Source organism: Daldinia childiae (assembly GCF_008694065.1).
Source record: "Daldinia childiae strain JS-1345 chromosome Unknown Scaffold3, whole genome shotgun sequence".
Taxonomy (NCBI): Eukaryota; Fungi; Ascomycota; class Sordariomycetes; order Xylariales; family Hypoxylaceae; genus Daldinia; species Daldinia childiae.
In genome coordinates this window covers 662788-689878 of record NW_022984644.1, presented here as the reverse complement: position 1 = coordinate 689878, position 27091 = coordinate 662788, and the positions used below count along the sequence as shown (strand labels likewise).

Sequence of the window (27091 nt, the reverse complement as noted above, 5' to 3'; positions counted from 1 at the left end):
AGGCCCAACAAATAGTAGGGATCTAAGTGTTTACGATATCGGAGGATCATGTATTATAGTGAGGTGGTGACAAATATTGGACATATTCCAACGAGAAAGGAGGTAGGGATGGAGATAACCCTATATTATAGATAGTAAAAAGCTAAAGTATTCTCTTTCATATACTAGGGGCGTATACTCGAGCTTGCTGGTGCCTGTCGCTACTCTTGTATGCATTGAATGGGAATATTTGACCGATAAAAGTCTCTGAAAATTGCAAGTTAATACTGGAGAGCTAGCTACCTGGTAGATATATAATTGTCTGTGATATAACTGTTTACTTCTAATCAAGTACCTTGGACTTTACAAGACATGGCAATCCACCTTTCATCGGTAATGTAAGACTACTCTTGCTAACTCTCTCGCCCCCATAGGCTGGCGTGAAGTCGAACATCAACACCATCGTTGGAATGACCTGGGCAGCTAATAGTTCCGCCATTCGCTTTCCGAGACACAATCGCGGACCGCCGTTGAAAACTGGAAACTCGGCGGCGCTTTTTGTGATCAGTTTTCCATCTTCCGTAAGCCATCTTTCGGGCCGGAAGGAGTCTGCGTCGTCTCCCCAGCTAATCTTTGACCTATTCATGGCCCAAGTGCACCAAAATACTATGGACTTTTCCGGGAGAAAAGTACCGTCGGGTAATGTGGTTGGTTTTTCGCACTGCTTGATTTCGAAAGGGATTGGCGGGTAAAGTCGGAGTGTTTCGTAAAAAGTTGCCATGGTGTATGGTAGTGATGAGGGTGTGAGAATGCTCGAGTTGATACTTCCCTTACTATCAGATGATAGCAATGGCTCCTGGGTATTGTCGAGCAAGGCCCGTACTTCGTTCCGAATGTCGTCGATGACGAAGTCGTGTTGCATAAGGAGATATACGCACCACGTCAGTGCTTGGGCAACTGTATCTCTACCGGCAGATAAATAGTTCAAGGCAGAGTCAGATACAATTTCCCTGTTATCGCCAAAAACTTCCAATAACGACTGTATCAAGCTGCCGGAAACTTCATCTAGCCTATCAGGTGTCAGTTCCGGTGCGTGGTCACCCTGTTTCTTGGTATTTGAGTTCGCAGCACTGTCTACAATCTTGTAACCAAAAGTGCGGATTATATGGAGTGCTTCTCTGAACTTAGAACCGGTGAAGTGCTCCTTAATGAACCACAAAGGGTTCTGGAAGCGTTCAGTGGTCGCGCCTGAAGCGTAATCGAATGCAACAGTGAAATCATCATCAGCATGCATCTCCATATCATAAGCCATCTTTCCCATAAGCTGACTCGTAATCTCGTGGAATACGGATTGCAGGTCTACGACTTTCCTAGCACGAGCCTGCACTTGTAGATATTCTACAGCGCGGCCGAGATACCGCGGTAGCGCAATGTCTGTTAGGACTCGGAGATTGGAAGTGTTGAGAAAAGCTAGGCCGGCTTTCCTCTGGGCTTTCCATAGTTCACCATCAACATTGATGATCCCATTTCCAAATAGGTCCCAAGAGAGCTTCTTGAAGAAGTCGCCTTTGGAGAAGATACCCTCGTTCTTGAAGACATAATCTAGGTTCTTGGGATCATTTATGACCACGCCTGGAGGCAATGTGGGCACGCTAATTTGGAACGTCTCATTACCAAATCGCCTTTCGCACTTGACGAACCAAGAAAATAGCTTCTGGCGTGGCCGAAGAAAGAGGATTCCATTGCCTACGATGGGTAGGGTATTTGGTGGCTTTCTATTGCGAGGTTAAACTCTGGACAGTAGTAGCCTTATGGAATAATATTGAGACATGCCTTACCTCAAGGGAACCCCATTCCGTTGAATAGTCGGGGTTCGCAAAGTGAATTGATAGCAAAAGAGTAACCCGAGAAGCCCAAGGCAAACTAGCCCGTACCCTTCAAGGAGAGCCATATTAATTACCGTAGATTGTTAAAAGAAAAGCCTCGGCGTATATGCTATGTATGTAATGATGGCTTCATGTGATCTTGGTCTAATAAAAGGGGCTAGCTACATTCGTAAAGGGACTGAATTTTATCATTTGAGGATGATAGATTTCAATTGAGATGCAAAATTATATACGGGTATTTTGAAGCTCATAGCACGATCTTTTAAATGAAGAATCGTGAAGCCATTATGCATGTATGTATATAATCATAAAGCTTCTCATTGGCTTTGTATGTTGTAGAGTTGTATCTTTTGTATCTTTCCATCACATGTCGACGTTTCAGCCTTACGTCAGTGACGCAACGGAACATGTGGATATTCCCTAGCCCCCGTTGTTTCTCCCCTAGGTTAGGTAGGTAGTCTATTACATAGATAGGTACGTACCTATTTACTATTCAACACATGTGATTGGCTCTAATCTCCCATCTTCCCCCTTGTAACGCTTGTAACCATCAATCGCGTCAAAGCTCAACTCGAAACTCGACGAAATTGCCAAATCATGAAGCTGTCATGATGACAGTAGCAAGGGGAGCTAGAAAACTTCTATACCACTCCCCGCTCCTTTTCTTAAGGTCGTCAGAAATTCATATTTACCCAAGATAGCTTTGATTGTCAACTGTGCCGGTTCGCAGACATACTCACGAAGCTGTTTATCCGTCTCTGATCTGACTATTATTCAGTTTACTGGAATATACGGTGTATTGCGAACCAATAGATATCCAATCCGTCACAATGGCATCCCAGGCCCCTTTGATCCCTCGATTGCATCTCTGGGAGATTGACGATCAGACATGGTAAGTACACACATACACACATACCTACATGCAATGCAAAGAAGACAGCCTAGAATCATAAGCACTAGAGCACCGGAGCTCCGGATTCCAGCCTCCCCTGATTAGCATCAATTGGTTGTTATCATCCGGCATGGCACGTTGGGTCAACAGATTGATCGATCGATAATCCCATCCAACAGATCTTCACCCGCCGTGTGCCACCGTGGCTTACTGCAGGTCTATCCCGGTTCTCTTGGCTGTCTAACCTACCTACCTACCTTCTCCCTACACGGCAACAAGAGCATCATCCCGCGTCAAAATGTCCTCACCTGACTAACTAACTAACCAACCACCATCCTCCAGGTTCCCCTCCTTCCTCCGCGCGTACGTCCAAGCCGGCCTAACGCACGCCTGGACCGTCCACATCCCGTTTCTGCAGCCCAGCAGCCCCGCGACCATCGTAGCCGAGACCCTGCGACATGTGCTCGGCAGCTCCGCCTCGCGGCACACTTACATCGACTTCTGCGCCGGAGCCGGAGGCCCCACGCCTTTTATCGAGCGAGCTTTAAACAGCCAGCTCGCGCGCGCTGCCACGCACCGGGTCCCCGCGACGGCGCAATCCGGCATGGTGGACGGCGAGAACCGCGCTGCGGCAGATAACACGCCTAGCTATGCCGCCGTCGCCAACCCCAAGGCTCAGTCTGCTACCGTCCAGGAAGAGGACAGCCAGGTGGACTTCGTGCTGACGGATTTGCATCCGCACGTCGAGTCCTGGGAAGCCGCTAGTAAGAAGAGCGACCGACTGTCGTACGTCGCACGCCCCGTCGACGCCGCCAGCGCGCCAACCGAACTACTGCGGCGGTATACGGAGAAGAACGGCGGGAAGGGAATTTTCCGGCTGTTCAACCTAGCATTTCACCACTTCGATGACAAGTTAGCTCGCTCCATTCTAAAGAATACGATCGAGACCAGCGATGGGTTCGGGTGAGTAGAGTCCTAAACTAAAATTTTTTTTTTTCTATATTTATCTTCTTCAGATGACGCTGACAAAGTTTTCCCTCTTAGCATCTTCGAGCTACAAGACCGGACCCCCACCGGTTTGCTGACGTGCTTCGCCTTCGGCTTCTTCATCTTTCTAATCGCTCCGCTGCTATATTGGTGGTCACCCATGCGCTTGTTCTGGGTTTACGTTATCCCTGTCGTCCCCTTTGTGCTTGTCTTCGACGGTCTTATTTCGTGCCTACGCACCCGTACTGCCGACGAGGTTGAGGCCCTATTACGCACCTGTGGTACGAACAGCGACAACTGGGAGGTTAAGAGCGGAAAGGAGCAGTTTCTTTGGCCCTGCGGATATTTACACTGGATCATTTGCACTAAGAAAGCTACCTCATAAGGACCGAAAATATTCGGGCCGTAGGGTAGGGGGTATGTCGGTGTAAAACATAGGTATCATATCATATAACTAGCATATAGTCACTTATAGTTCTTGTCCCCTTGTACAAAAAAAGTCATTTAGTTGCATTCTGCAAAGTACAAAATATATGAAAGCGATAATATATACGAATGGTATTTTCCTTAATCCCCCGTAAATGACGTTGGCAATGCTTCCCATGATAACCGCTAGACGCCCCGGTCGCTTTCTACATAGACAGTTAAGCGAACTAAAAGATAACAAAAGATGGGTAATCAACAGCCGGGGCTGACAAATTATTTCGTCAACCAACCAAGATAATCCACAACAATTAAGGTCACCATGCTATAATGTGACGTTAGCAAACATTATTCCGACCAGTTCCGAATTTCGGGCGGGATGAACTTACGCGTGCGGCGCAATACGCACGTAGTAGGTACCGAATCCACGGTAGAAGCGCGTGAGACCTTCCTGTCTAGCGACTTGGACGAAGCAGTCTGTCATACTCTTGTACGGAAGTCTGCCATCAGGACCGCGTTGCTGCTTTTGCAATCTCGTCTTCACGAAGTCAAAGGGTAAACTGAGGAAGGAAGCGAAAAATCCAGCAATAGCGCTAGCTGTTAGGGTTTGCGATTGAGGAGACCATTGGGTACGCGTCTTAAGTTGTGCTTTAGCTTCCGAAAAGAATGCCAGTTGACCCAAGTTAAGCGACATAGCTCGTACTACTGTTGGTGTCGCACCGGCCCATAACGCAGTAACGCCTTCAGATTTGACGATCGTCGATAATGCATCGATAACAGATTTGTAGTTCTTGCGCTCAGCGATAGGTTTGAGACCATCTGATTGCATCCGAATGAGAGCTAGATCTGCAGGGTTCCCGATAAAGGCTGCTATCCCACCGGCTGCAAGTCCAGCACTCGCTCGCTCAACAAAGCTAACCTGTCTACCCTTCTCCTTGGCACGTGTTGATAGGTTTTTCAGAAATGTGTCGAAGAAGCCCAATCTCGCTGTAGTATATACCGCCTGGCGGAGAAGACCCGCTGAGAGACCGGTGTATAAGTCAAGAGCCTTGCCTTGCGCAAGGATATCTCGTGTGACGGATAACGGAGTAGGTTTGGGGCCGGTAGCAATGCCTTCGCCTGCGAGTTGCAATCTGACCTTGATCATGTCTACAGGTTGGATGACAGTGGTCGCAACCATGCCAGAGATGCCGCCGTTAAGGAAGGGAAGGGCTGCCCGCATAATGGGCGTGTGTAGGAAATCATTTCCTACGGCAGAAACTGCCTCTGAGCCCTGCTTGCCCATAGCGGACGTCTTGGTTCGTGCTGCTTCCGCGGCTTGCTTAAAGGTGTTGGAGCTCATAATTCCAATAGTGAAGCAAGATAGCAAGGAGGCGAAGAAATCGTATACTGATTCAAGGCCAAGACCCGTTTAAGCTCTGGGAATGACTATAGAAAGAGTAGAAAGCTAGTATTAACAGCACACAGTTAGCAGCGTGTCCGTAAATGTCATTTTTGGTGAGACGGCTTTAAGCTTATAAGAAACGCCGGACTACGTAGGGAACTCCTGAGAAGGTCCGGAGAAGCGCCATTGGACGAGGCGCTCAACATCCGCTTGAAAGCATAGCCATAGTCATGACCGAGGTGTACAGCTAATAGCCGATGTTGTAATTCGGCCCCATTTAGCGGGTATCTGTTGTGATAGATACAGATGTGGACCGGTCGGGAAAGATAGGAAGTGGGGGTGTGTGTACTTATTAGACCCCGGGCAGCGGCCAAAGACGTTGTAGTTTCATCTCGGATACCGTTCTGTTATCCAAGGCCATATCTGCGAGGTTGCGCCAATAGGGTATTAAGTTGATAATAGCGGATAGTAGGTAAACGGTTGAGGATGGCGTTCCATAATGGGACAAACAAACGAACGAACGAAATGGGGGGAGGGGGGCACCAACTTGTGCAACAATGTCTTAGTAGAAAATTAATAGATGACCCGGAGATGGGTTTCTATTCCACCCCAACTAGAAAGCTGAATTGTAACTATCAGCCCTAGATTGAGGAAATTGAAAAAGCCACCGAGACCGGCGGGATCATAGGTTGAGCTCAACAGGCGAGAGAGAGCTGTATGTCGATACGGGGATTGGACGCCGGTGTGTATGTAGCCAGATGATGTCAGCAGAAGGAATATTCCGTCGCGAAATCGAAGGGTAGCTATCGGATTTGGTGGGGAGAATCAACAGAATAACAACCACCAAGTTTACAAAGCTAGGTAAAATACACGAGCAAAAGCGTGTGTAGCTAGGAACAAGGATTTAAGTAATGCAAAGAGCTGATGATATAAAGTATTAATTAGATAGAGGAGGGCTTGGCTTCCGAAGGTTTGGAGAAGAAAAAGAAAAGCTTAAGAGTTGGAGAGGCACATGTGCAGGTTATATGTAAGGTAGGTACATGTAGTGCCTTGTGTTAGTGTACTTGGTATAAAAAGGAAGCCAGTCCTTGAATGAATATTTATTAAGGAGGGTGACCTCGGGTATGGTCGTCGCTACTAGGAAGAATATTTTAGGGGGTCTGAGGGGGTGTGAACTTCCTCTAGTATACATGCAAGTGTAAACTCTACTATGTAAGATGAAGGAAGGAAAGGGGAAGAGAAGTGGGACTAGAGCTTTTAAACTTATGTAAAAAGAGAAAGGAACAACAAAAAGAATTCCGAGTCGAGTGCGAATCGATTATCTCGAGTCCTTATTGGTGACTATGATCAAATCCCCTCTATACCTACCGCGTATAGTTTTATGGTGGTTAGGGGCACTACCGAGGGGGAAAGAATGCGGAGTTGACGCATACAATTCATCATGCCAACATCAAATTGGGAACAAGGTCATGCTGTACAATTGTTCCCGTTCCCGTTACAGTTGTAGTTCTGGTGCTTCTGATATCAAGTACTCTTCTCTTTACCTATCACTTAACCTATCACCTATGTATCTTATATACCATTTACATGGTACATTACGGATTTTCCTACCTGACGCGGCATCGGGTAGATTATTTATTTAAATAAATACAAACCTCTCACTTTACGAATACTATATTCCGGCTAGGTCGACGCAATAAATACCTGGAGCCATTCGGGAGTTCATGGATACTCCTTTTATTGTAATATAAGCTACAAGCAACGGTAGAAGCAATGTCATTCTTACGAAGTATTCTCGTCGTTGGTCCATACCTAATCAAGGCCTATAATTAGGTACTCTACCTCTTAGGTAAACGTCAAAAGTGGTACCCTACATACGTAAGCTTGGACTTTGTATGGATCTCGGCATTGCATGGTTGAGATCTACGCTATATCGTTCCCATTCAACCGGAATTCTTGTAGGCTGGGACTGATGTCAAAGTTGCGGAAGTCCGTGTGGAAAAAGATAAAAAGGTCTTGGGTGGTTGGACAAAGTTCAATCTTGACTCTAAGTGCTTGTAGGGTTCAATAAATCTTTAGAGAGGTCACGAACTACCTAGAGGTATGAAAGTAAAAATCGTCATCCTTTCTCGATTCTGACATCTGAACCTTTGTCCTTCTCGAGTGCCGTGATATCCTCGTCCCTTGTCCCGAGAGTTGGCGGATTGCGGGGTAAAGTCCCTATGCACATGCACCGTACCAAGTGCTAGGTATTTTAGCGTGTGGGTCCACGTAGACAGCTATCTATCGATAAGCACGTGCTAATATTTTACTTGAAATTTAACAAGCTTTTAATACCTTTAATATCCTTTAAAACAATTAGGAAATGTTGTATAAGCTGAAGAAAATTAGTATTAACAAGTTAATTTAAGTCTGCAAATTATTAAAAGTGGTTATCCGAAGAGAAATATGTATTTTAGTGGAATACCGGAAGGGAATAGCTATGATAAAGACATTACACAAGTGACGTCAAGTTGCTGGGGTTTCCATCGCCTTAAAAATTAGTAAAATCTGATAGGTACAAACATGCAAGCAAGGACAGGGCAGGTCTTCTCCTAAAAAGGACAGCTGCATCTTCGTCCTCCAATCTAGAACTCCAACTTCGTTTCGCATCGTTACTCCCGCTGGAAGCCAAGCTTATGTGAGCTCCTCTCATAGCAAAGGACATGTGTAAGTCTAATAGGTACATATGCGATCACGGGACGGAATAACAGTCTCGGCTCCAATTGCTCCATGGTTTCATCCGTAGGTATCTCCAATATAGAGGTAGCTACCTGGCTTGCCTTGTTTGGTGTCTCACGAATGTAGCCGGCAGCTACCTAAATACGGGTGCTTAACCCGGCTATGAGAAAATGGCTTGCCTAGTATTATTTTTATTAGAAAGGAATCGAAGTCAACGTGTTCTACAATGGTATATAATATATTACACGGATATCAATCAACCGTACCCAGAGAATACAAGCACTTAGACAACCGACGGTCAGGTGAAAAGCACCTAATATATTAGGTACCTAGGGAATTCTTTTATGGCCGTCCGCACGCGTTTCGCTAAAACAATACTGACCATAACGTCGCCTATTTCTCTATATGGGATATCTATTATTGGCCCAAAGCCGCGAGGTCAAAGAAGTCAGGGTTCTTCCCGTCTATCCTACCGTACCGGTAGCACGTCCTTGAATTATCCGATAGGGTCTAATAATGCCCCGTAGTGATAAATAACCGCTGGGATAGATCCATCATCAACTCATTTGCTTAGACACACTCCGCCTATCTTTTATATTGGATTATTAAGGATTTCTAAACAGTTGCTATTATGATGGATAACTACCTACTTAGGTACGTCGACAGCTATTCCTAGCCACTTTCATTAATATACTGTTGCGTTACGACCTTCATCACAGGGATCGTGTTAACAGCGGTCCTGACATAAATCTTATTCATCTACTGTGATATGTGAACCGGCTTCAGTGAACCAGGCAGGAAGAGAGCTCACGGGGCCAAGCAATAGACTACCGATGATTCCATATTCTTTGAAAGGCTGCAATTGGTTGGTTACCTATTGTCGATAACTAGCCTGAGGTGACTGACCTCGGGTATTGTTTTATAAAAACCCGGTCTTCGGCTCGGATGACCGGGCCAACGCGACGACAATTACCGGGACTTTCCGCCCCTATCTAATATCTACCTCCACACCGTTCAAAAAGGGGCGGCACACATGTGTTTTCCCTTCAGCTAATTTAGCATGACCCTGATGAGAATGTGCTTGATAGCCAGTAAGGCGTGGGGCTTGACTATGCGGTAAACAAGCCCCTGCTTATGATACTTGGCTATCATTCTCGGCTGCGATTTTCGCTTAGGCCTAGAAGGTCGAGGGGAACGTAGTCAACCTTCCTCCATCAGTCACAAGTACGGTGCCATTGCAGTAGGCACCAGCCCTGGAGGCGAGATAGAGGACAGCGCCCGCCATATCCTTCTCATCTCCGGCACGCTCGAGAGGCACCATATCTTTTCCGATTCCTCCTTTTTCTATAATAGGGGCCGACATCTCGCTCGGGTAGACTATGTACCGGTTAGAATGATAAAAGCGACCTATTCTACTTTTCTTCATCTCGGAACTTGTTTGTCCTCTGTAGGGAGGAAAAGCCGAGGTTGAATAGCTTGAATCACTTACGGCCAGGGCATATGACGTTGGCTCTGATATTCCACTGTGGTAGTGCCACACTTAACTGCTTAATAAGGTGTATGCAGGCGGCTTTGCTCTGTCCATAAGCGAAGCCTCCCGTGTTTATCTTGTTGAGGCCGCCGATGCTGCTTATGGCGATAACCTGACTCTTCTGCTCCACGTTACCCTTTAGGTTACCGGCGTCCAAGAGCTTCAGAAATGATATGGTAGTATACCACACAGCGCTAGTGTTGACGGCGAATGTATTAGTGTAATCCTGGATGGGTATGGTCAAATTGGCCTCGATGAACTCATCCAAGGTGGTCTCGGGCCTGGGCCGGTTCCCATACGGCCCACCGATGCCCGAGTTGCAGACTAGCAGGTTAATAAATCCGGAGTCCTGCTGGATTTGAGTTGCCGCCGACTGCAAAGACTCTTTAGACGTCACATCGCAGGTAACCGGAATTACATTACCGGTGCCGATCTGTTCTGCGGCTTGCTGCAGGACTTGCAGACGTCGTCCTATGATGTATACTTTAGATGCGCCATTAGTGGCCAGAGCTTTAGTTATCATAAGCCCAATTCCTGTAGGTTTGTTAGTAAAAGGCTCATATGTAGGTAACTAATATAATCTTAATCTAGGTCTTGTCACCTACCTGTACCACCACCTGTAACAACCGCGACGATACCCTTAGCATTGAACAAGCTTTCTGCGCTAAGTGCAGCAGGAGTTGACTGTGAAGTTGTCATTTCTATCGATTCTAAGATATACTGTCAAGAATGTAGGTAGTGGTTTAAGGTGAAGAATATTTAATCTTTATATTCTGTAGATGGGCTTTCTAGTTGCGGAATGCACACTTGACTCATACGGCTTGATGTCTTAGGGGTTATATACAGAAACAATTACTCCAACCGGACTTGACTATATGCAAGACAATAACCTTAGGTAGACAAAGCTATACTTTAAAAAGCCATCCTCTTCTGGTATTGCCCCGCTATCTCATTGATGATTATAGCTTCTCCACCTCTTAGTGGAGCCCAGCGTCGCGATATGCCTAAGTACTAGAATAGTTGTATATGGTAAGATGCTTACAGAGCTAAAATGCCTATGGAGCTGCCCTTTAAAACTTAGGGTAAAATCCGACTCTTGTGAATGTTACATTGAGATGGCGTAATAAGCTTTATCTATACATTCTGACTAAAATTGGTGATTAGGAGGTATGAACTAGCTAAGATTTCTAAGACATCGTCAAGATAATGACGATGGAATTTTAGTGCGAAAGTTAAGGCCCCGATAAAGATATATATATAAAACTCATTAGAAAGATAATCTGAATATAACGTGGTATCTACATAACGGGTAGTAAATCTTGAAAAAAATTCGAGGTTCAGTTTCTCAAACATTCTGTACCAAGCGCAATATCCACATATCGCCCGACATGCCAAAGCGGAAACGAAATCACGAGCCCAGCCTCGAAGAGAAGCTATCACAATGGCACAAGGAATTAGCGCGCGGCATGAAGACCGCCAAAGGTTTCGAGCGCCAACGATTAAGCAAGCGCATTCGCGAAGCTCAGAGCGATCCGGAAAAGACGGCGAGGTTTGAGAGAGAGATTGCCGTATTAAAGGTACGGACGAAAAAAAACCCCAATTTTTTGCTATTAGAAACGACCTTGTATTGACATATAACTCATTATCAGAGTCTCGATCTCCAACAAGCCGCGCACGCGCACCTATGCTCGTCGCTTCTCAAAGTCAAGGGTGTGGCCGAGTCCCCAAAGATACCCGCTGATATCATCAAGCCTATTCCGAAGCCTGAGGGGCTGTCCGATGAAGAGAAGGCTGCGCTACATAATGTGACGAGTGCGCTCTGCAATCGCAAGCAGATCCGCGACGTCATTGAGGAGGCTATCATGGGTACGTGCATTGCGCTGAGGGTACCTATGCCGGAGAAATTGAAGAAAGGGAAGGGTAAGAAGGAGAAGAAAGATTCAAATAAAGAGGAGCAGGATGGTGGTAGAGATACTACGAGGTCGGCAGCGATTAAAAATACGCATAAAGAAAAAGACGACGAAGACGAAGACGAAGAGAAGTCCGATACTGAAGAGAACGGGCCAGGGCTAGTGCTTTTAAAGAGGAAGCAGGATAAGGCCGAGGATGATAAGGAGGAACTCGGTAGCGAAGATGACGATGAAGCTGAAGATGACCAACCATTCGAAAATTTCTCTGACAGCGATGCCGAGGAACGAGCCTGGTCGCGGTATGATGACTTCGTGGCAGGCTCATCTAGCGACGAGGATGAATCAGGAGACGACGGAAGTGGGGACGATGAACTCGTTGCAGACAGCAGAACGAAATCGCTCCGAAAAGCGACGGCCGACGACATTTCTATATCATCAGTCGGATCGTCCGAATCGGATCAAGAAGAGGAAGAAGAAGATCTGGAAGATGCAGAAAGCCAAATTTCTGCATCTGCATCCCCACCTCCCAAAAGGGCTAAAGCCGCAAAGACGGCTGCGATAATACCTGGCAACTCAGCATTCCTGCCTTCATTAATGGGTGGCTACATATCAGGCTCCGAATCAGAAGCCTCCGACCTCGATCTCGCCCCCGCGCGCAAGAACCGGCGGGGCCAACGGGCGCGTCAAGCCATATGGGAGAAGAAGTACAAGGAGAAAGCGAAGCACGTCCAGAAGCAGCAGGAAGGCAAGACGGGCAGAGACCAGGGGTGGGACATGAGACGAGGTGCTGTAGGGGACGAAGAGGGGTCCAATAAGCCCTGGAAGAAGGGCATCCGGAACCCCTTCGATAATAAGCACATACATCCCGAGCGCCAGCAGCAGCTTCACGGTGGCCGCGAACAAGCTAGCGGGAGAAGCTTTGTGGAGGACAACCCGAAACCAAAAGCAATACCTAAGAGAGATGATACAGGCCTCTTACACCCAAGTTGGGCCGCGGCTAAGAAGGCCAAGGAGGAAGGCCAAAAGATTGCATTTCAAGGGCGCAAGGTTGTGTTCGATTAAGTTCTTCAATAGATACCATATTATCAGGCTACGAAAACTATTAAGAGAATCAAAATTCATTGTGAGAAATCATCGATTATATGTACTCGTACTACTCTGAATGTATGCAGTAGATTTCTAGGCAAGTTCTGCGAATTATGAGTATCTGAAACTAGATATAAAAGGTAGGTAGGTGGAGATGAAGCATGAAAACTCAAGTAGATTTAAGACTAAGTTCCGGCTACTATGCTGGGATAATCTTGAAAATATCAAGAAATGGGTTGTAGATGGCTGTTGACCTTGGGCAGTAAGGCGCCTAGTTGCTTAGTCTGATTCTGGTGAAGCTGGAAAGCCGAATGGGAAAATATTCGATAGCCCTGAACGTCCTAATAGAATTTTGGACCGGGAAACTGAAGCGAAGAAAATATTTGTGGTAGAAAGTAGAGGAAGATAGGGAAACTGGATTAAGTCTGAATCATAGCTTCATAATTGTTGCTTAGATTGTAGATAATATGAAGATGCAAAGAGAAGAGTCCGAATATGTCTTATCTTAAGAGCGAAGTAACTGCTTCACTTCCAAGGGGCTCATGCCAGGTATGATTGGTAAATGCAAAGGAGTATCCGCCATGTTGGTATTGCTCACTCCAATCTACGACGTTTTGCCGCTTGTCCCTCGTTATTGGAGTTGGCTTCGCGTTCGCTCGATTGTCTGGATGAAGAATTGACGTTAGAAGCACCTCTAAGGACGGGATATGGGTAGATATCAGACTCGTCGTCGCTACCCGGAGGGGTTTCTTCACGAGGATATAAGTTATCAAAGTCGACATCGTCGGGCTCTGCTTTTATGGACTTATCATCTGGCTCGGAACGAACAAAAAGTGACTCTTCATCAGTCTGGTCTCCAGTCAAGTCTATCACCTCATGATTTACCTGCTCGGGAGGATCGTCAATGTCCATTGGGTCGGGTGGAGGACTACCCGAGCCTGAGCCGGAGGGGACAAATAGGGCGCTGGAACTGCGGTCATCATCATCAATATTTATTCTGTCTCCTTCATTCCTATTCTCGTCGCCTTGTATCTGGTTATTGTGCTGTTGGGAAGCCCCAACTAATGAGATAGTGGTGGCATTTTGTGATACGTCCGGTACACCAGAGCCACCGGCGTCATCATCGTCATTGTCGCTATCAGGTTCAGTATCGCTATTAGGATTAGAATCCAAATCTATGATTCTTGGAACTGGAGAGTTAGGGGTGTTTCGGAGATTAGGGGCATGCCTGTCTTGAGAATCATCATTATCATCCGAGTCGCTGATACTGGTGCCATCCCATGAAGCAGTATCGCTAAATGCGCCGTTGTCTGATCCGGTCGTTTCGGAACCACCTACCGGACCTAAGATGTGAGTCTCGTCGTAAAACGTCTTAACAATAAGCATATCTTCTTCTGACGGGATAAAATCTTCTAAACACGTTAGCGGTGTTAGATTCTCTAGGTGGCTCTTGAGGGCAAGGTCATCTTGCTTCGGCAAAGTTACAACAGTGTTTAGGTCTTTTAGAAACGACCAATCCCGAATCGATTGGCGGTGATCAAGGCCGTTACTCTCTTTGAAGCGGATCCAATCCATAGCTCGTAGTTGGTAGAGATAATCGATCCCTTGAACTGTCCGCATTGATCGAAACTTCCGGTAATTCGGGTGTCTAAGAGTACGACGAACCATAGTTTCGAAAGGATCAAATTCTTTGTCCGAATCTTGACTCCCATCAGATTGGCTGCCGTCAGACTCGTCCCCATCTGATTGATATCCATCGGATTGGTCCTCGATAAGTCGACCTCTACCGTTGCCGACTTGCTGACGATTCTTCTGTATCTCATACTTCCGTCTTGTCCGACTTTTTTCACATTCTGCTATGTGAACAACAAGTGTGCGAAGGCGCCTCGTTTTGGTGAACCACTTGAGACCGAGTGTACGTTGCGAGATTCGAGTCTCGTGTCTAGGCATCAAAGCTCCATGCCACATTAGTTCGACGTTCACCAACCGTTGAACACGCGCAGGGCCGATACCATTGCAAAATCGATGCCATTCACCGAGCGAGCTAAACGCAAAGGTATTCGCTCCGTAGAAAGCATGAACGCCGATAAAGTACCAGCGTCTGCAGACTAGTAAAGGTTTGAGTACGTCATTTGGTTTGTGAGCTAGAATAATTTGACACGGCGACCTGCCAAAATGGAATCTGGTTGGTAGTTGGCTTTCGCCTTCGACATCCTCGTCGGGGAAGCTAACGGGTGGGTTTGAAGGATCCAATCGAGAGAGGCAGTGGATAAGAGTACCCTTGACAAATAGTTGCCTAAATATCTTCACCTGAATTTCTAAAGGAAGTTCATGAAATGGGAAGTAAGATATGGGAGGAGTCTCCGGCTCAGCCACATCGCTTCCGTCATGTGCTTGTTCCAGTGCTAGAAGCCGCGCGCGCCTTTCTCTTGAAATCGTCATCTGCTGAAGTGAGAAGTCAGGATGGAATATGCTTAGTTTCTGCGACATATTTTCCTGTTTGCAACATTCCTTATAGACCGTGCTATAATCTCCTTCGCCCCCAAAGTATGCTCTTAGTAGCTGGCTCCATGGCTATATATGAGTGTGAGTATGACCCTTTATGAAGAAGAGATCAAACGAAAGTACCCACCACAGGAGGCTCACTAATCCCAGAAATACGATCTTCCAGCGCTTTTATTTTCTGGTTTTTCTTTCTGATTTCTCTTTTCTTTCCACGGATATTATCGACCAGCATTTCGATGCATCTCTGCTGACGATTATATGCATCTTTTAGTATATCATAGTTACGACCATGACGGATTTCGTCAAAATCTAGTTCACTTAAGTCATCAAGAATGCTTGAATCGACCGATATATCACCGTCTATAAAAATTAGCTTCACGCTCCTTCAAGTAATGGGACGAGCTCTTACCATCGTCACCTCTCATTTGCTCTTCAGTAGCATCTGAGGACGCACGTTCACTGATAGAATCTTCGAGTTCTTCCTCCAATTCACGTTCATGGTCATCGTTCTCGGCGCTATCGCCTCGTGCGGAAGACATTGATGTATGTCACTTGAAAGAATATGAGTTATGTGGAGTAAAATGGTCAATATTTCAGTAGAGTTGGATGAAGTATCACGGGAATGCAAGGACACTTGTAAATATACTTCACCTTCCTAGAATCTAAGAACCCTAGGTCTAGTTGATAGTTAGTAGTAGGCCCTTCACATCAGTTCGATTATCACGAGAGAAGACGCTGGAATTTCACGAGGTGCTGGGTGAGATCAACGAAAAATTTAGGTATGAAATAGGAATCACGATGGGGAATATTATCTTACGGACGTAAAGGGTTTCAATACTTAAGTCACTATTGTATGAAGAAGATGATGAGCAATAGATTTTGGGATTAGAACGATTAGACGAGTAGCCTTGGATGTGTCAAACGTGCGAATAGGTGAACTGGCACTTTCAAGGGAAAGAACCTATTAACACCGATGTGTGGAAGGAAGGGGTTTGGGGGTGTTTAAGATGTTACGTAGCTGGCTATGGCTCGTAGAATTGGGTAAGTATGCTTGGTGATGGGATGAGGTAAATGCGTAAGATGAAGGTATGTGTATAGAAATAGAGGATGAAAAGGGAAGTTCAAAGCGAGTAACTTGCCAAGTTGGTCAAGAACGATGCTGGATTAGGCTAGATGTTGCCTCTTACCACTTGTGAAGATGTGAAGATAGTGTAAATAACCTAATGCCCGGGTTAGGAACGTATTCAATTCCGAGTAGATGAGTGGCACAAGGGTCGATGTAGATGTAAGATCGGAGAAATAAAGACTTGACGCTTAGATATCGAGTCAAGGCAACGGATATGGCTTGGCAGAAGAGAAGAAGCAGGTGAATTATGTGTGTATATGGGATGAGGGAGTATTCGAAGTTTATGAGGAAGAAAATTCGAAAGATGTATACTTAGGTTGAAAGGCTAATTGTGGATGTAAGAAACGAAGAAACGGGGGTATATGGAATAAATGATGCTGTTTAATATGTATTATAGAAAGAACGCACCTGATAACTAGATCTGCGGGAAGGTAAGGTTATCCGAGTTGAAAAGAAAAAGGGTAGAAGTCAACTTGAAGAAGAACAATTTAATTACCTAACTAGAAAGAATATGGAGATCGAACTTTGAATTGTAAAGTTCAAGATGGATTAGAAGGTAGGCCACCGGGGGGGGAGGACAGGAGGAGGCAGGAAACTGCAACATGTGTAGTATAATGTAGCAAGAGGTAATTGCCAATGTAAGTTTGCTAGTCGAGGAGAATATGAAAAACGAGCTCTAATATTGTTTGTATTAAGTTGGGGACTGCATTTCTGTGATCTGAATGCCTTCCATATATGCCTCGTGCGTACCTGCGAGGTAGGTAGCTTCTACCTCTTAATTGGGCTTTAAAGCAGTGGCTGAGAAGCTATTTAGGCAAGGGCAGTCATAAACTCGCGCGGATATGTCAACTGCTTATGACGTAGAAAAGGATGGTCATGATCTAAATTCTGGGGAAGACGTGTGCTAGGTATCTTGTCTGCTATCTATAGACACATGTATAGCTGTCAACGTACAAGTCGCTAATCAAACAGGGAGGTGTCGATGCCTAGCTATTCCTAATAGAACATCGAGACTATTCCAGGGTTCTATATTTATTTCATGGAACGGAAGAAATCCTATTAACTTGTATTAGTAACCGATTAAAACAAGTTGATTAGGGAATAACACGACGAGACTTACCATAACGCTAGTGAAAACAACTAGAAGGATACCTCCTCCTGGTCCGAGTCTTAGAACTTTGGGTAGGAAACCCTTGTATAGGGCACCAAAACCCTCCTCCTTCATGACAGTAGCGCAAGCACCCCAAGCCCAGTTATACTTCGGGGTCTGTCCGGCAACCTTGGGGCTGTTTTGGATACGAGACTTGACGACGTCCATTGGAGTGTTGATTATCGTACCGACAGTACCACCAATTCCTCCGGAGATTAGGCCATTGAGGATCTCACCCTTCTTGCTTTCGGACTTGGGTAGAAGTTCTTTAACCTGGAAGATACAGCCGAAGTATCCGGCATTCCATAGTATGTGGCGCCACATAGTACTCTCAAGGCCATTGTACATGGCCAAAACACCCTCGTTCTTGATAGTCTTGGAGACGACATCGATCATGCCAGTATATTTACCCGCAGAAGCCTTGTCTTGAAGTCTGATCTTGACCAATTCGAAAGGTACAACGACAAAAGACTCGGTGGCACCGGCCGAGGCACCCGTTAAAATCGATAGCGATTGGTTCATCTTCTCAGCACCGAAGGCTTTGCGGTAGAACTTGCCCCATTCATCGTTGGCGGCGAACTTGGTGGCGCGCTTGGGAGCTTCCATCAGAATGGGGGCTGTGATGCCCCTGTATAACCTCGAAAATCTGCACTTCGGATGAGTCTGAGAACTATAAGTTTCGGGTGGTCACCATACCCTTCATTGCGAACGATCTTCTGGAAGCAGTCTACCATACCATTGTATGAGTCTGCGCTAGTTCCCTTGCCGGTTTGAAGTTGCCTGTTTTGTGGTAAGCCTTAGACATGCCAACTATAGGGTCTTACTGTCGCTCACACTCGGGTCTTCACAACATCCAGAGGGTACCTAGTCTATGTCAACGATGCGCACGCGACAGACTCAAGCGGGGTATGGCATGATATACATGGTCAGAATCTGAAAGAAAAGAGTGTGAGGTTAGCTTGTTGTTTATGGACGGGACCTTCAAGTTCATCACTTACCTCCGAGATGCCGGCAATGGCACCTAAGTTAAGTTGTTAGTTCATGTAGAATGATCATCGGTAGAAAGGCTTAGGATGCGACAAACCTGCGGCAAAGGTGTATACAAAGGGAAGTGGTTTATCTTGAGACATCTTGGGCGAATTTAACCTCTGAGACAGGGTGAGCAATTTGGGTTACAACTCGATTAAATGTAGAAGAAGAGGTATGCTTTGGTAAATAATACATACATTCTTCGGGTACTGGCGGTTATTTGATCTTACGAAAAACGAATTTCGAATTATTATTTGCGATGGCGGCGCGCGCATACTTTACAACCCGCTAACCCGCTAATCGTACTAACCCCAGAACGCCATATGCCCGCCGGATCGGCGTTATCAGTGAACCCCACTGTGAATAACCCTAAATCTAGAGGGACTTAGGTAATCCTTTTTTATCTATTAATATTACGTACCTGAGTGTTACTTTAATACTTAAATATGCCTAATCAATAGTATTCCTTTGTCTTGAACGCCCGAAGCCATGCAATTATAACAAGAAAACGAATTCAAAGCATGTTATAAATTATTCAGTTAGTGAGTTGTCTACTGTGAAGAGTTGTAACCTTTGCACATTTCCTAGATATTTATTGAATAGCTGTCTCTGTTTGCAATATTTAACCCTACAGTTGTCTCTGCACTTATCATACCATCAAAACTGAATAAGTTCGAGAACAAATAATTATAGTGAACATATAAATATGAGATCTAATACTTCAGGTGGTATAAGGCTTACATACCTAGATAGTAGGTATCTGTAATGCCAAGTCGATTTCTCGGCATGGATTCCTATTCGTAGCCCTATGGTCTAGCTGAGACTTGCTGCCATTGCTTGTTCGTTCATATGCCTAATATAGTGAAGACCAAAGCTTACACTGGGGATTTCGTTGGGGGAAATATGCATGTGGAACTCCACATCATCCAATGGCTTTGCAGAAGCGTGAGCAATGACCAGGAGTTGGCTGGCAATTGGTTTATAGACTTTTACTTGAGCATATGATTTTACCTACTAGTGACTTTGAATACCTATGTTAAATGTTTAGAAAAGTATGCGTGTAGTAGGGATTGGCTAAAGTTTGATTAAAACACTACACAATTGCTCAAAAAGCTTCTAGGCTCATTTGTTTGAGCATTAGGTTTGGGTAACCTTACCTGGTACCTACCTGTTAGGTATTCAAGGTATATTAGTAGGACTTGATGCCCTGAGAATTTACCATGCCCTGTCGGTTAGAGTTATGATTGGTCTAAAATAAGGTCTCCGATGACCCGGCTTTCTATGTATAGAGTGGTAGCGTCGCGGGGTTTGCGCACAAACCGTAGATAGGCAGGGTAGGTACCTTATGTACCTAAGCTACGTATTCATCCCCGTCCCTTCCTATCTTCGCCTATCCTATGCACTTTGATTATCATCTTCCATCACTTATGATCGTTTATGACACATAACACACTCAACAAGACGCCATTCTCATAATATATCATCTTGGACCAACTACCGTAGGCGAATCTTCTATAAAGTGTACTATTCGTTGCATTAAGTCAACCCCTTAACGAAGCAACACGCTATCGATCGAATACCCTTGGCGGCTACTGACAAGTGCAATTGAACCGATACGACTCATCTACTACGCCCAAAGCGCAATATCTATTTCCACAACATCTTATCTCGCCTAGTCGAACCCGAAGTCGAAATCTAACGCTATTTCCGATTCATCCCCTCGTAGTATCCCGTATCGGCCCCTTAAGCTAGAATCTGCGCATACGTCGCTATAGTCTCGAGCTCTGGGTGATAATTCGTGGCAGAATAACTCCCTCCAACACTTTGTCAATTCAAAGCACTTCCAATCGCACCTTTAAATAGGCCGTGATCCCCCGAGACTCACAGCGAGGTGTAGTTTGAAGTGCTTTGAACGACACCTTATAATATACACATGAGTCATCTACTTTGGAAATACTACTGGGAAAATGACGTCGACAAATTCTGTCGGCTACTGGCTCCGGCCAGTTATTCCCAGAATACATCCAAGACTTCTAGTTTGGGAGTAGGTAGTGTAGGCGCATTCGGAAGTTCTCCACGAGGTACTACCAAGTCGCGCAAAGCGTCCGGCTTTGGCGTTTCTGTAATTGCGCCTAAAAATGCCGGTAGCAATCTTGGAAAGGGTGATATTAATAGTCGCGACTACTCGGGTTTAACTATTCTACTTCGAGCCGTTTCGTCAACTTCTTCGAACGCCATCACCTTTGTCGAAGCCCTCCTTGATCATCCCGCGATCGATATCTACATTCAGGACTACGAGAGCGGTTGGAATGCCCTACATAGAGCCCTATATAATGGAAATATTTCGATTGCGCGATTGCTACTTGATAAGGAACGTAAAGACATAACAAGTTCCCTTGGGGGGGTTACTACTACTAGGGTGGGACAATTAATCAAGACGAAAGACCATGAAGGAAATAGTCCTTTTGACGTATACAACGCTAGTATTGCTTTGCGAACTTTGAAAGTCTCAGAAGAGCGCGCGAGCCTGGAAGATGATGGCTCAGATAGTGATGAGGGTTCGGCAGGCGAAGATGCTAGGTAGGAAGGATATGGGCTAATTAGGTCTGAAGTTCTGTTTTGCTAACAACTCCTATAGGCATCATACCAGATCTGCTGCTCTGGGTGAAGAAGTATTCACCTTTGGTAGCAATAATAATTTTTCCCTTGGCCTTGGCGATGAAGATGATCGGCAATTCCCAGAGCGCATCTATTTGAAACGCCCTGACCATTTAATTCAGCATTTCTACGACCAGTACCTCGAGGAAATGAAGCGCCAGTCGAACATAGAGGATTCAATATCTCGCGATTTGTCTCAAATCCCAATTTTAATTCAGAATCGCCCTTTAATGATTCAGGATGTAGTGCTCTCTAAGCTACACAGTGCTGTCCTCACGACTGATCCCGTCTCTAATTTGTACATCTGCGGCATTGGGCGTGGTGGTCGTCTTGGCCTTGGTGACGAGAATACGAGGTTCAGTTTTATGCCTGTTCAGGGCGGCTTGTCCGACAAGAAGGTCGTTCAGATTTCGTTAGGCCAAAATCATTCATTGGCTGTAACCAACACGGGAGAACTTTGGACTTGGGGGTCAAATACGTATTCGCAGCTTGGGGTTCCTTTACCTGCACCGGTGAAACCTGACGAGGAACCAATAAGTACAACGCCTCGACAAGTATTTGGTCCATTGAAGAAGGAAATCATACTTGGAGCAGCGGCTTCTGCTATTCATTCCGTAGCACACACGGGGTCGTCTTTGTTCTGCTGGGGAAAAAATGTTGGCCAACTTGCCTTGATGGATGCGGATTCCAGGTCTCTTGAGGTTCAGACGGTCCCTAGGAAAGTTGCCGCGACCCTCCTCTCGAGTCACTCTTCAATCGTCATGGTCTCGGCTATTGAGAAAGCGACATCTTGTCTTTTCGAGGACCATACCGTGTGTGTCTTCACGAGTTACGGCTATAACATGATTAAGTTCCCTACTTTTGATCCTTTCACGAGTTCACCACTCCAACGCTCAGTGCAGCTCTCTATGTCCTCCCGCTATGACCCTGGCCGCCGCGAGATCCATCAAATCACATCAGGCGGGGATACCATAGCTGCGGTTACGGGCAATGGAGACCTCTTTACGATGGTAGTCAATCACAAGTACGATGGTAATCAGTCCGCTGCGTCCACGACTAATCCGTCGAAGATCAAGGACGCGGTGACAATACCACAATGCATTTGGAGCTCTAAAAAAGATGGCGTTAGATCTGTTAGTGTCGGAGAGAATAGTTCTGTTATAATCTCTACACAGTCTGGGGCGGTCTGGCATCGCATCAAGCGAACAAAAGCGAAAGACACTAAAACACCTGCAACAGCAGACTCCAACAAGCGCAAGGACTTTAAATTCCAGCGTGTTCCCTATATTACGGATATTGTTGCGGTTAGAAGCTCTGCTTTCGGTGCATACGCCGCGGTCCGCAAGGATTGCGATGTGACACGGGAGCAACTTGAGATTGATGACCCGACATTGTGGGAGGACATTGCCCCCCTGTTCCCTCTATCTGGATTTAGGGCTCTGAATTATAAAGCGCGAGCAAATAAGGACACTTGGAAATTTCAGGATCCAGACGTGTTGAAAGGTCGAGTAGACTCACTGGCATACGAGGTGTTGACGTCAACTGACCTTGAAGATGATCTTCAAAGACATCTTAAGAATTGGCATTTCCACCACGATGGTCTTGGCATGGTCATTCGTACCGCTACATTCCCAGATTTGGCAATTCCCGTACACTCCTGGCTCTTGTCAGCTAGAAGTCCGTTACTTCGGGCCGGATTACAACAATTCAGGGAAACCGGAATTTCCGAGTTTTCAGATGTCCTAACTATCAGTGAACAGGATAATGTTGTGATTGTAGAACTTACTGGCAGCGTCGATATAATCACACTAATGAATCTCATCGTTTATTTATATCGCGACAGAGTCATCCCTGCCTGGAACTTTACGCGGCAATCTAAACCCTTAGCATATAGATACCGCCAAATCCGCACAGAACTTATGAGACTGGCTACTGGACTTGGTATGACCGACTTGGAAGCTGCTGTTAGGGTCCAAAGCTCACCGCCACGTTCTATGAATAAGGACTTCAAGAAAGCTATCGAGGATGCAGCCTTTTTTGAAGATGGTGATGCTCTTTTGGAACTCGATGGCGATGAGATCCTTGTCCATAGCGATCTGCTCTGCCAAAGGTGTCCGTGGTTCCAAGGTCTTTTCAAAGGTCGTTCTCGTGGTATGTGGCTAGAGAGTCGCCGTGCAGAACAAAAAGATTACGACTACATCAAAATCGACCTGAAGCATATGGACCCGGAGGCATTCCATTACGTACTTCAGCATCTATACGCCGATATTGGGGAAGAGTTATTCGACGATGTTGTCGCAGAGAATCTTGATGACTTCTCCGAATTAGTTATGGAGGTTATGGGCATTGCTAACGAACTGATGCTCGATCGTCTATCACAAATCTGCCAGAAAGTCATCGGTCGTTTTGGTACGTTCTGCTTCTCTTACTACATCAAGGGAGATATTAATTTTAATAGTTAACACTCGCAATATTTCGAATTTACTAAATGCTATCAGTCCCTGTTCGGTTACTGAGTTCAAGGATAAGGGATTGGAATACATCTGCCTCCAGATGGAGTCGATGCTTGAAAATCAGTGAGTAGCTCTAACAATTAAACCAGTGTATCAGATTTCCCCAAAGTCTTTGCTTTTAATGCCCGACGACGTCGTTCGTTATAGAGATTGTCTCCTACGGTATATAGGCTGCTGGGTTGTGTTATTAGCTAGATCATTAAATTCGATATCGAAGGTGAATTGTGATACTAATACATGGACAGTCTACTTGACGATCTCGACGAGGATCTTCTCCTAGAGCTAGATGAGGTCGTCAGGGATAATCAACTGGCCAGGTGTCCATTTGCGCGAAGTGGGAGAGCTGATTTACTCCTCCACGAACACAACCCTGAGCTAGCGCAAGATATTGACGAAGAGAGGCAGAGACGAGTGAAAGAGATGGCGTATAAGGTCATACAGAAAGAAGACGAGAAAAAGCTATCAACATCGTTCAAGTCTCGTATTGGGAGCTTGGACGAATCTACCGGTGTTTCTCCAATAACGGACCGAAGTAGGAGAAAGTCGAAAGCAATTCGAAACGAGCCTTTCACGCCTGAGCTTCGACCAAGAGACTCTCATGCAGACCTCATCTTTGCTATGGACGAAGAGGGGTCGCCTAGCAGCACGACTCCTGTTTCTCCAAGTCCCCAACCGTTGCAACCCAGTGAGCAAACCGAATTGGACCAGTTATCAACGCTTTCTGGTCCTTGGAGGGATTCCAAAGGAAAATTTGTTGAAGATCACATCACACCAAACTCCACTACACAAGTTTCGACATCAAGGCCCAACCTATCCCCTACAACGTTACAGAACGGTCCTACAAGGCGTGTGCCGTCGGGAGGTAATCCATGGGGACCATCATCACTGCCAACTTCACGGTTAGATCTGCGAGAGGTGTTAGCAGAGTCTCGACCAGTCCAATCGGCGTTGTCTGCCGAATTAGCGGCTGAGAGAAGAGAGGCAAGTAGCAAAATCACCCCTCAAAAGATGTCTCAAAAGGAGAGAAAAAGGCAACTGCAACAGCAAGCGGAGTTAGCAACACGGCAAGAGTCACAATCTCAGCAATCACCATCACCGTGGACGAAGGTTGGCGAAAAGAATGACTCGCCCTGGCAAAAGATCCCGCTTGCCTCGAAGACGCCCCCGACAGACGTCCCGGAGCATTCGGCAGGTTTGTCGGCGGGCCCACCGAGGCCAAAGCCACTTCTTGCTGCAGAGACATCGTCTAGCAAGTCCATACCACGGCGGACAGCATCTCCGGATACTAGGTTTCCCGGTCAAAGGTCCAACAGTGCGACACAGGTAGCCATGCCTGCTACTCAATTCAAATCACAGCAACTCACTCCGCACTCGAAGTCTTATATCAAGCGAGCACCTAAACCGGAGCAGGAGATGGGTCTTGGCCTTGCTGATATCATTGGAGAACAGCGGCGTGAACAGGAAAGTGTACGCGAGGCAGTCGCCAAGCGTAGCCTCCAGGAGATTCAACAAGAGCAGGCGTTCCAAGAGTGGTGGGATCAGGAGAGCCGACGGATGCAAGAAGAAGAAGCAAGGCGAGCTGCGCGCGAAGAAGGTAAAGAAAAGAAGAAAGAGCACAATAGCAGCCGAAGAAGCAATCGTAGCAATAAGTCAAAGGGTGGTAGCAGTAATCGACCTAATAATAGTGGAGGCGGTAATAATGCCACTACCAAAGCTACAGAGGCAGGACCCAGCTCCAGCTCTAGAGGGCGAGGACGCGGAAATAGAGGAAAGGCGACGTGATAGACTGACGCATCGGATCAACTCAGAGTCAGGAGGCCACGTATATATACGGAGTTCGGTAATAGGTTGTAACGCATATCATAAGTTGGTTTGAGCAAATGAGTTGCTTTTTGTTAGCATTGTACATAAAGGGAAGAGTTAATGATCGTACCATCATGCAACTAGGCTGTATATACTTTACGCAATTCTGCTCATCACGGAGGCCACTCTCTACGAAAAGCTGTTTAAAGCAGATATCGAAGACGCTTCTCAAATCTAATAAAGATCTATACAAACCAACTTAGCAATTTGATGATGCCCTAAGAGTAAAGCCCTGTTTTTTTTTAGACATTGGGTACTTACAGGATTGCTATACCCCTAAATACAGAATCCAGGGGTTATACTAATATTCTACCAGTCAATAGTCATTCGCGTCGCTCCATAGGGAAATGTAATTTAGCTATATCGAGATGATAAAGACGCTGCTTCGGAAAAGTTTACTAGGAAGTGTCTAATATAAAGGGCGCCTTGAGCCCTCAAAGTTAGCATACCACAGACACGCAACCTTTACCAATACGTTGTCATAATTACCTACTTAGATCTCGGCACATGTATATGACTGGGAGTACCTTATACTTTAGGTACATTTCTTTGTTGGTTACTGTATGTACAATGAGCTTTTACTTAGAATGAATAACTGGTAACGATTCTTATAGGATGTGACATGGGTACTGTGATCAAACTATATGGCTATCACACAGTATAGGTAAAAATAGGTGGTGAAAATTTTAGACTGATAAAGAAAATTCGATGATATTAGGAAATTCCGACTTTGTTTGCTCAAAAGCCATTCACTCTATGATAATATTTCGCAGACTATCAGCGCCTGCCTACAACTTAATTTTTTTGTCTCTTTGACTAGATGTCATGAGTTTCGCAACAAATATGAATAATAAGATTGTGATATTGTTGTGATAAAGCATTGCATTGTGACGATGTTGTTTTTCGTTTCTATTTAATCATCCTACCTTCATTCCAATCCCCGATTCAATCTTTATCCAAACACCTTTGAGGTTTTCAGACTCAACATTCCAATTTAAAGCTCTTATTTTCTACCCTGTCGATCTATAATTCTACGATAAATTATCAGCACTCGATATCAATCATTAATTGTGTCATTTATCAACCAAATTCTTTCCTAATCCATTTACCGATCACCAAACCCAAGTCCCAAGGAGAACCTTTTTATTGCAATGGAGCACACGAAGCTTGTTAAGAACGAATCAGCGGCAGGCTGTTTCAAGAATCTCCCAATCGAGTTGATTCAAGACATTATGTGCCGTCTTCACTGGAAGAGCCTTAAAAAGATGATTCTACTATCATCGACATTCCTTTCAGTGTTCCAAGGGGCCCGAGATACAATCCTCTACTGCGTTGGTGTCAACGAAATGGGCACCGCTGTTTTTCAAGCTGCCCTGGTCCGGTATGCCTGTACAGTTCCAGCCCTAAGGAACTCTATAGATATTCAAGTAAAATGTCGGACGCGTTCT

At 45.6% G+C, this 27091-nt stretch overlaps 8 protein-coding genes across 8 annotated transcripts; 3 read left to right on the top strand and 5 right to left on the bottom strand.

Moving 5' to 3' along the window:
• Nucleotides 1-322: 322 nt before the first annotated feature.
• GL218_02935 (Cytochrome P450 86A4) lies at nt 323-1930 on the bottom strand (the record flags this gene model as incomplete). The annotated part of the gene is made up of 2 exons (XM_033579476.1): nt 323-1754; nt 1818-1930. 2 exons carry the CDS (start codon nt 1928-1930, stop codon nt 323-325), a joined length of 1545 nt encoding a protein of 514 aa, XP_033437511.1.
• Nucleotides 1931-2695: 765 nt separating this feature from the next.
• GL218_02934 (uncharacterized protein) lies at nt 2696-4129 on the top strand (the record flags this gene model as incomplete). The annotated part of the gene is made up of 3 exons (XM_033579475.1): nt 2696-2757; nt 3100-3720; nt 3802-4129. The coding sequence occupies 3 exons, from the start codon at nt 2696-2698 to the stop codon at nt 4127-4129; spliced, it is 1011 nt and encodes a 336-aa protein (XP_033437510.1).
• Nucleotides 4130-4443: 314 nt separating this feature from the next.
• On the bottom strand, nt 4444-5509 carry GL218_02933 (putative mitochondrial 2-oxoglutarate/malate carrier protein; the record flags this gene model as incomplete). The annotated part of the gene is made up of 2 exons (XM_033579474.1): nt 4444-4492; nt 4557-5509. The coding sequence occupies 2 exons, from the start codon at nt 5507-5509 to the stop codon at nt 4444-4446; spliced, it is 1002 nt and encodes a 333-aa protein (XP_033437505.1).
• A 3940-nt stretch (nt 5510-9449) lies between these two features.
• GL218_02932 (Rhamnolipids biosynthesis 3-oxoacyl-[acyl-carrier-protein] reductase) lies at nt 9450-10502 on the bottom strand (the record flags this gene model as incomplete). Its single annotated transcript, XM_033579473.1, has 3 exons — nt 9450-9649; nt 9762-10337; nt 10409-10502. The coding sequence occupies 3 exons, from the start codon at nt 10500-10502 to the stop codon at nt 9450-9452; spliced, it is 870 nt and encodes a 289-aa protein (XP_033437504.1).
• A 689-nt stretch (nt 10503-11191) lies between these two features.
• On the top strand, nt 11192-12775 carry GL218_02931 (putative nadh-ubiquinone oxidoreductase kda subunit protein; the record flags this gene model as incomplete). Its single annotated transcript, XM_033579472.1, has 2 exons — nt 11192-11380; nt 11453-12775. 2 exons carry the CDS (start codon nt 11192-11194, stop codon nt 12773-12775), a joined length of 1512 nt encoding a protein of 503 aa, XP_033437507.1.
• Nucleotides 12776-13393: 618 nt separating this feature from the next.
• Nucleotides 13394-15241, bottom strand: GL218_02930 (uncharacterized protein; the record flags this gene model as incomplete). Its single annotated transcript, XM_033579471.1, has 1 exon — nt 13394-15241. One exon carries the CDS (start codon nt 15239-15241, stop codon nt 13394-13396), a length of 1848 nt encoding a protein of 615 aa, XP_033437506.1.
• Nucleotides 15242-17462: 2221 nt separating this feature from the next.
• Nucleotides 17463-18710, bottom strand: GL218_02929 (putative mitochondrial 2-oxodicarboxylate carrier; the record flags this gene model as incomplete). Its single annotated transcript, XM_033579470.1, has 7 exons — nt 17463-17486; nt 17551-18226; nt 18277-18360; nt 18415-18444; nt 18503-18513; nt 18579-18601; nt 18665-18710. The coding sequence occupies 7 exons, from the start codon at nt 18708-18710 to the stop codon at nt 17463-17465; spliced, it is 894 nt and encodes a 297-aa protein (XP_033436706.1).
• Nucleotides 18711-20542: 1832 nt separating this feature from the next.
• Nucleotides 20543-25562, top strand: GL218_02928 (BTB/POZ domain-containing protein 1; the record flags this gene model as incomplete). Its single annotated transcript, XM_033579469.1, has 4 exons — nt 20543-21189; nt 21248-23676; nt 23726-23843; nt 24026-25562. 4 exons carry the CDS (start codon nt 20543-20545, stop codon nt 25560-25562), a joined length of 4731 nt encoding a protein of 1576 aa, XP_033436707.1.
• Between the last annotated feature and the right edge of the window lie 1529 nt (nt 25563-27091).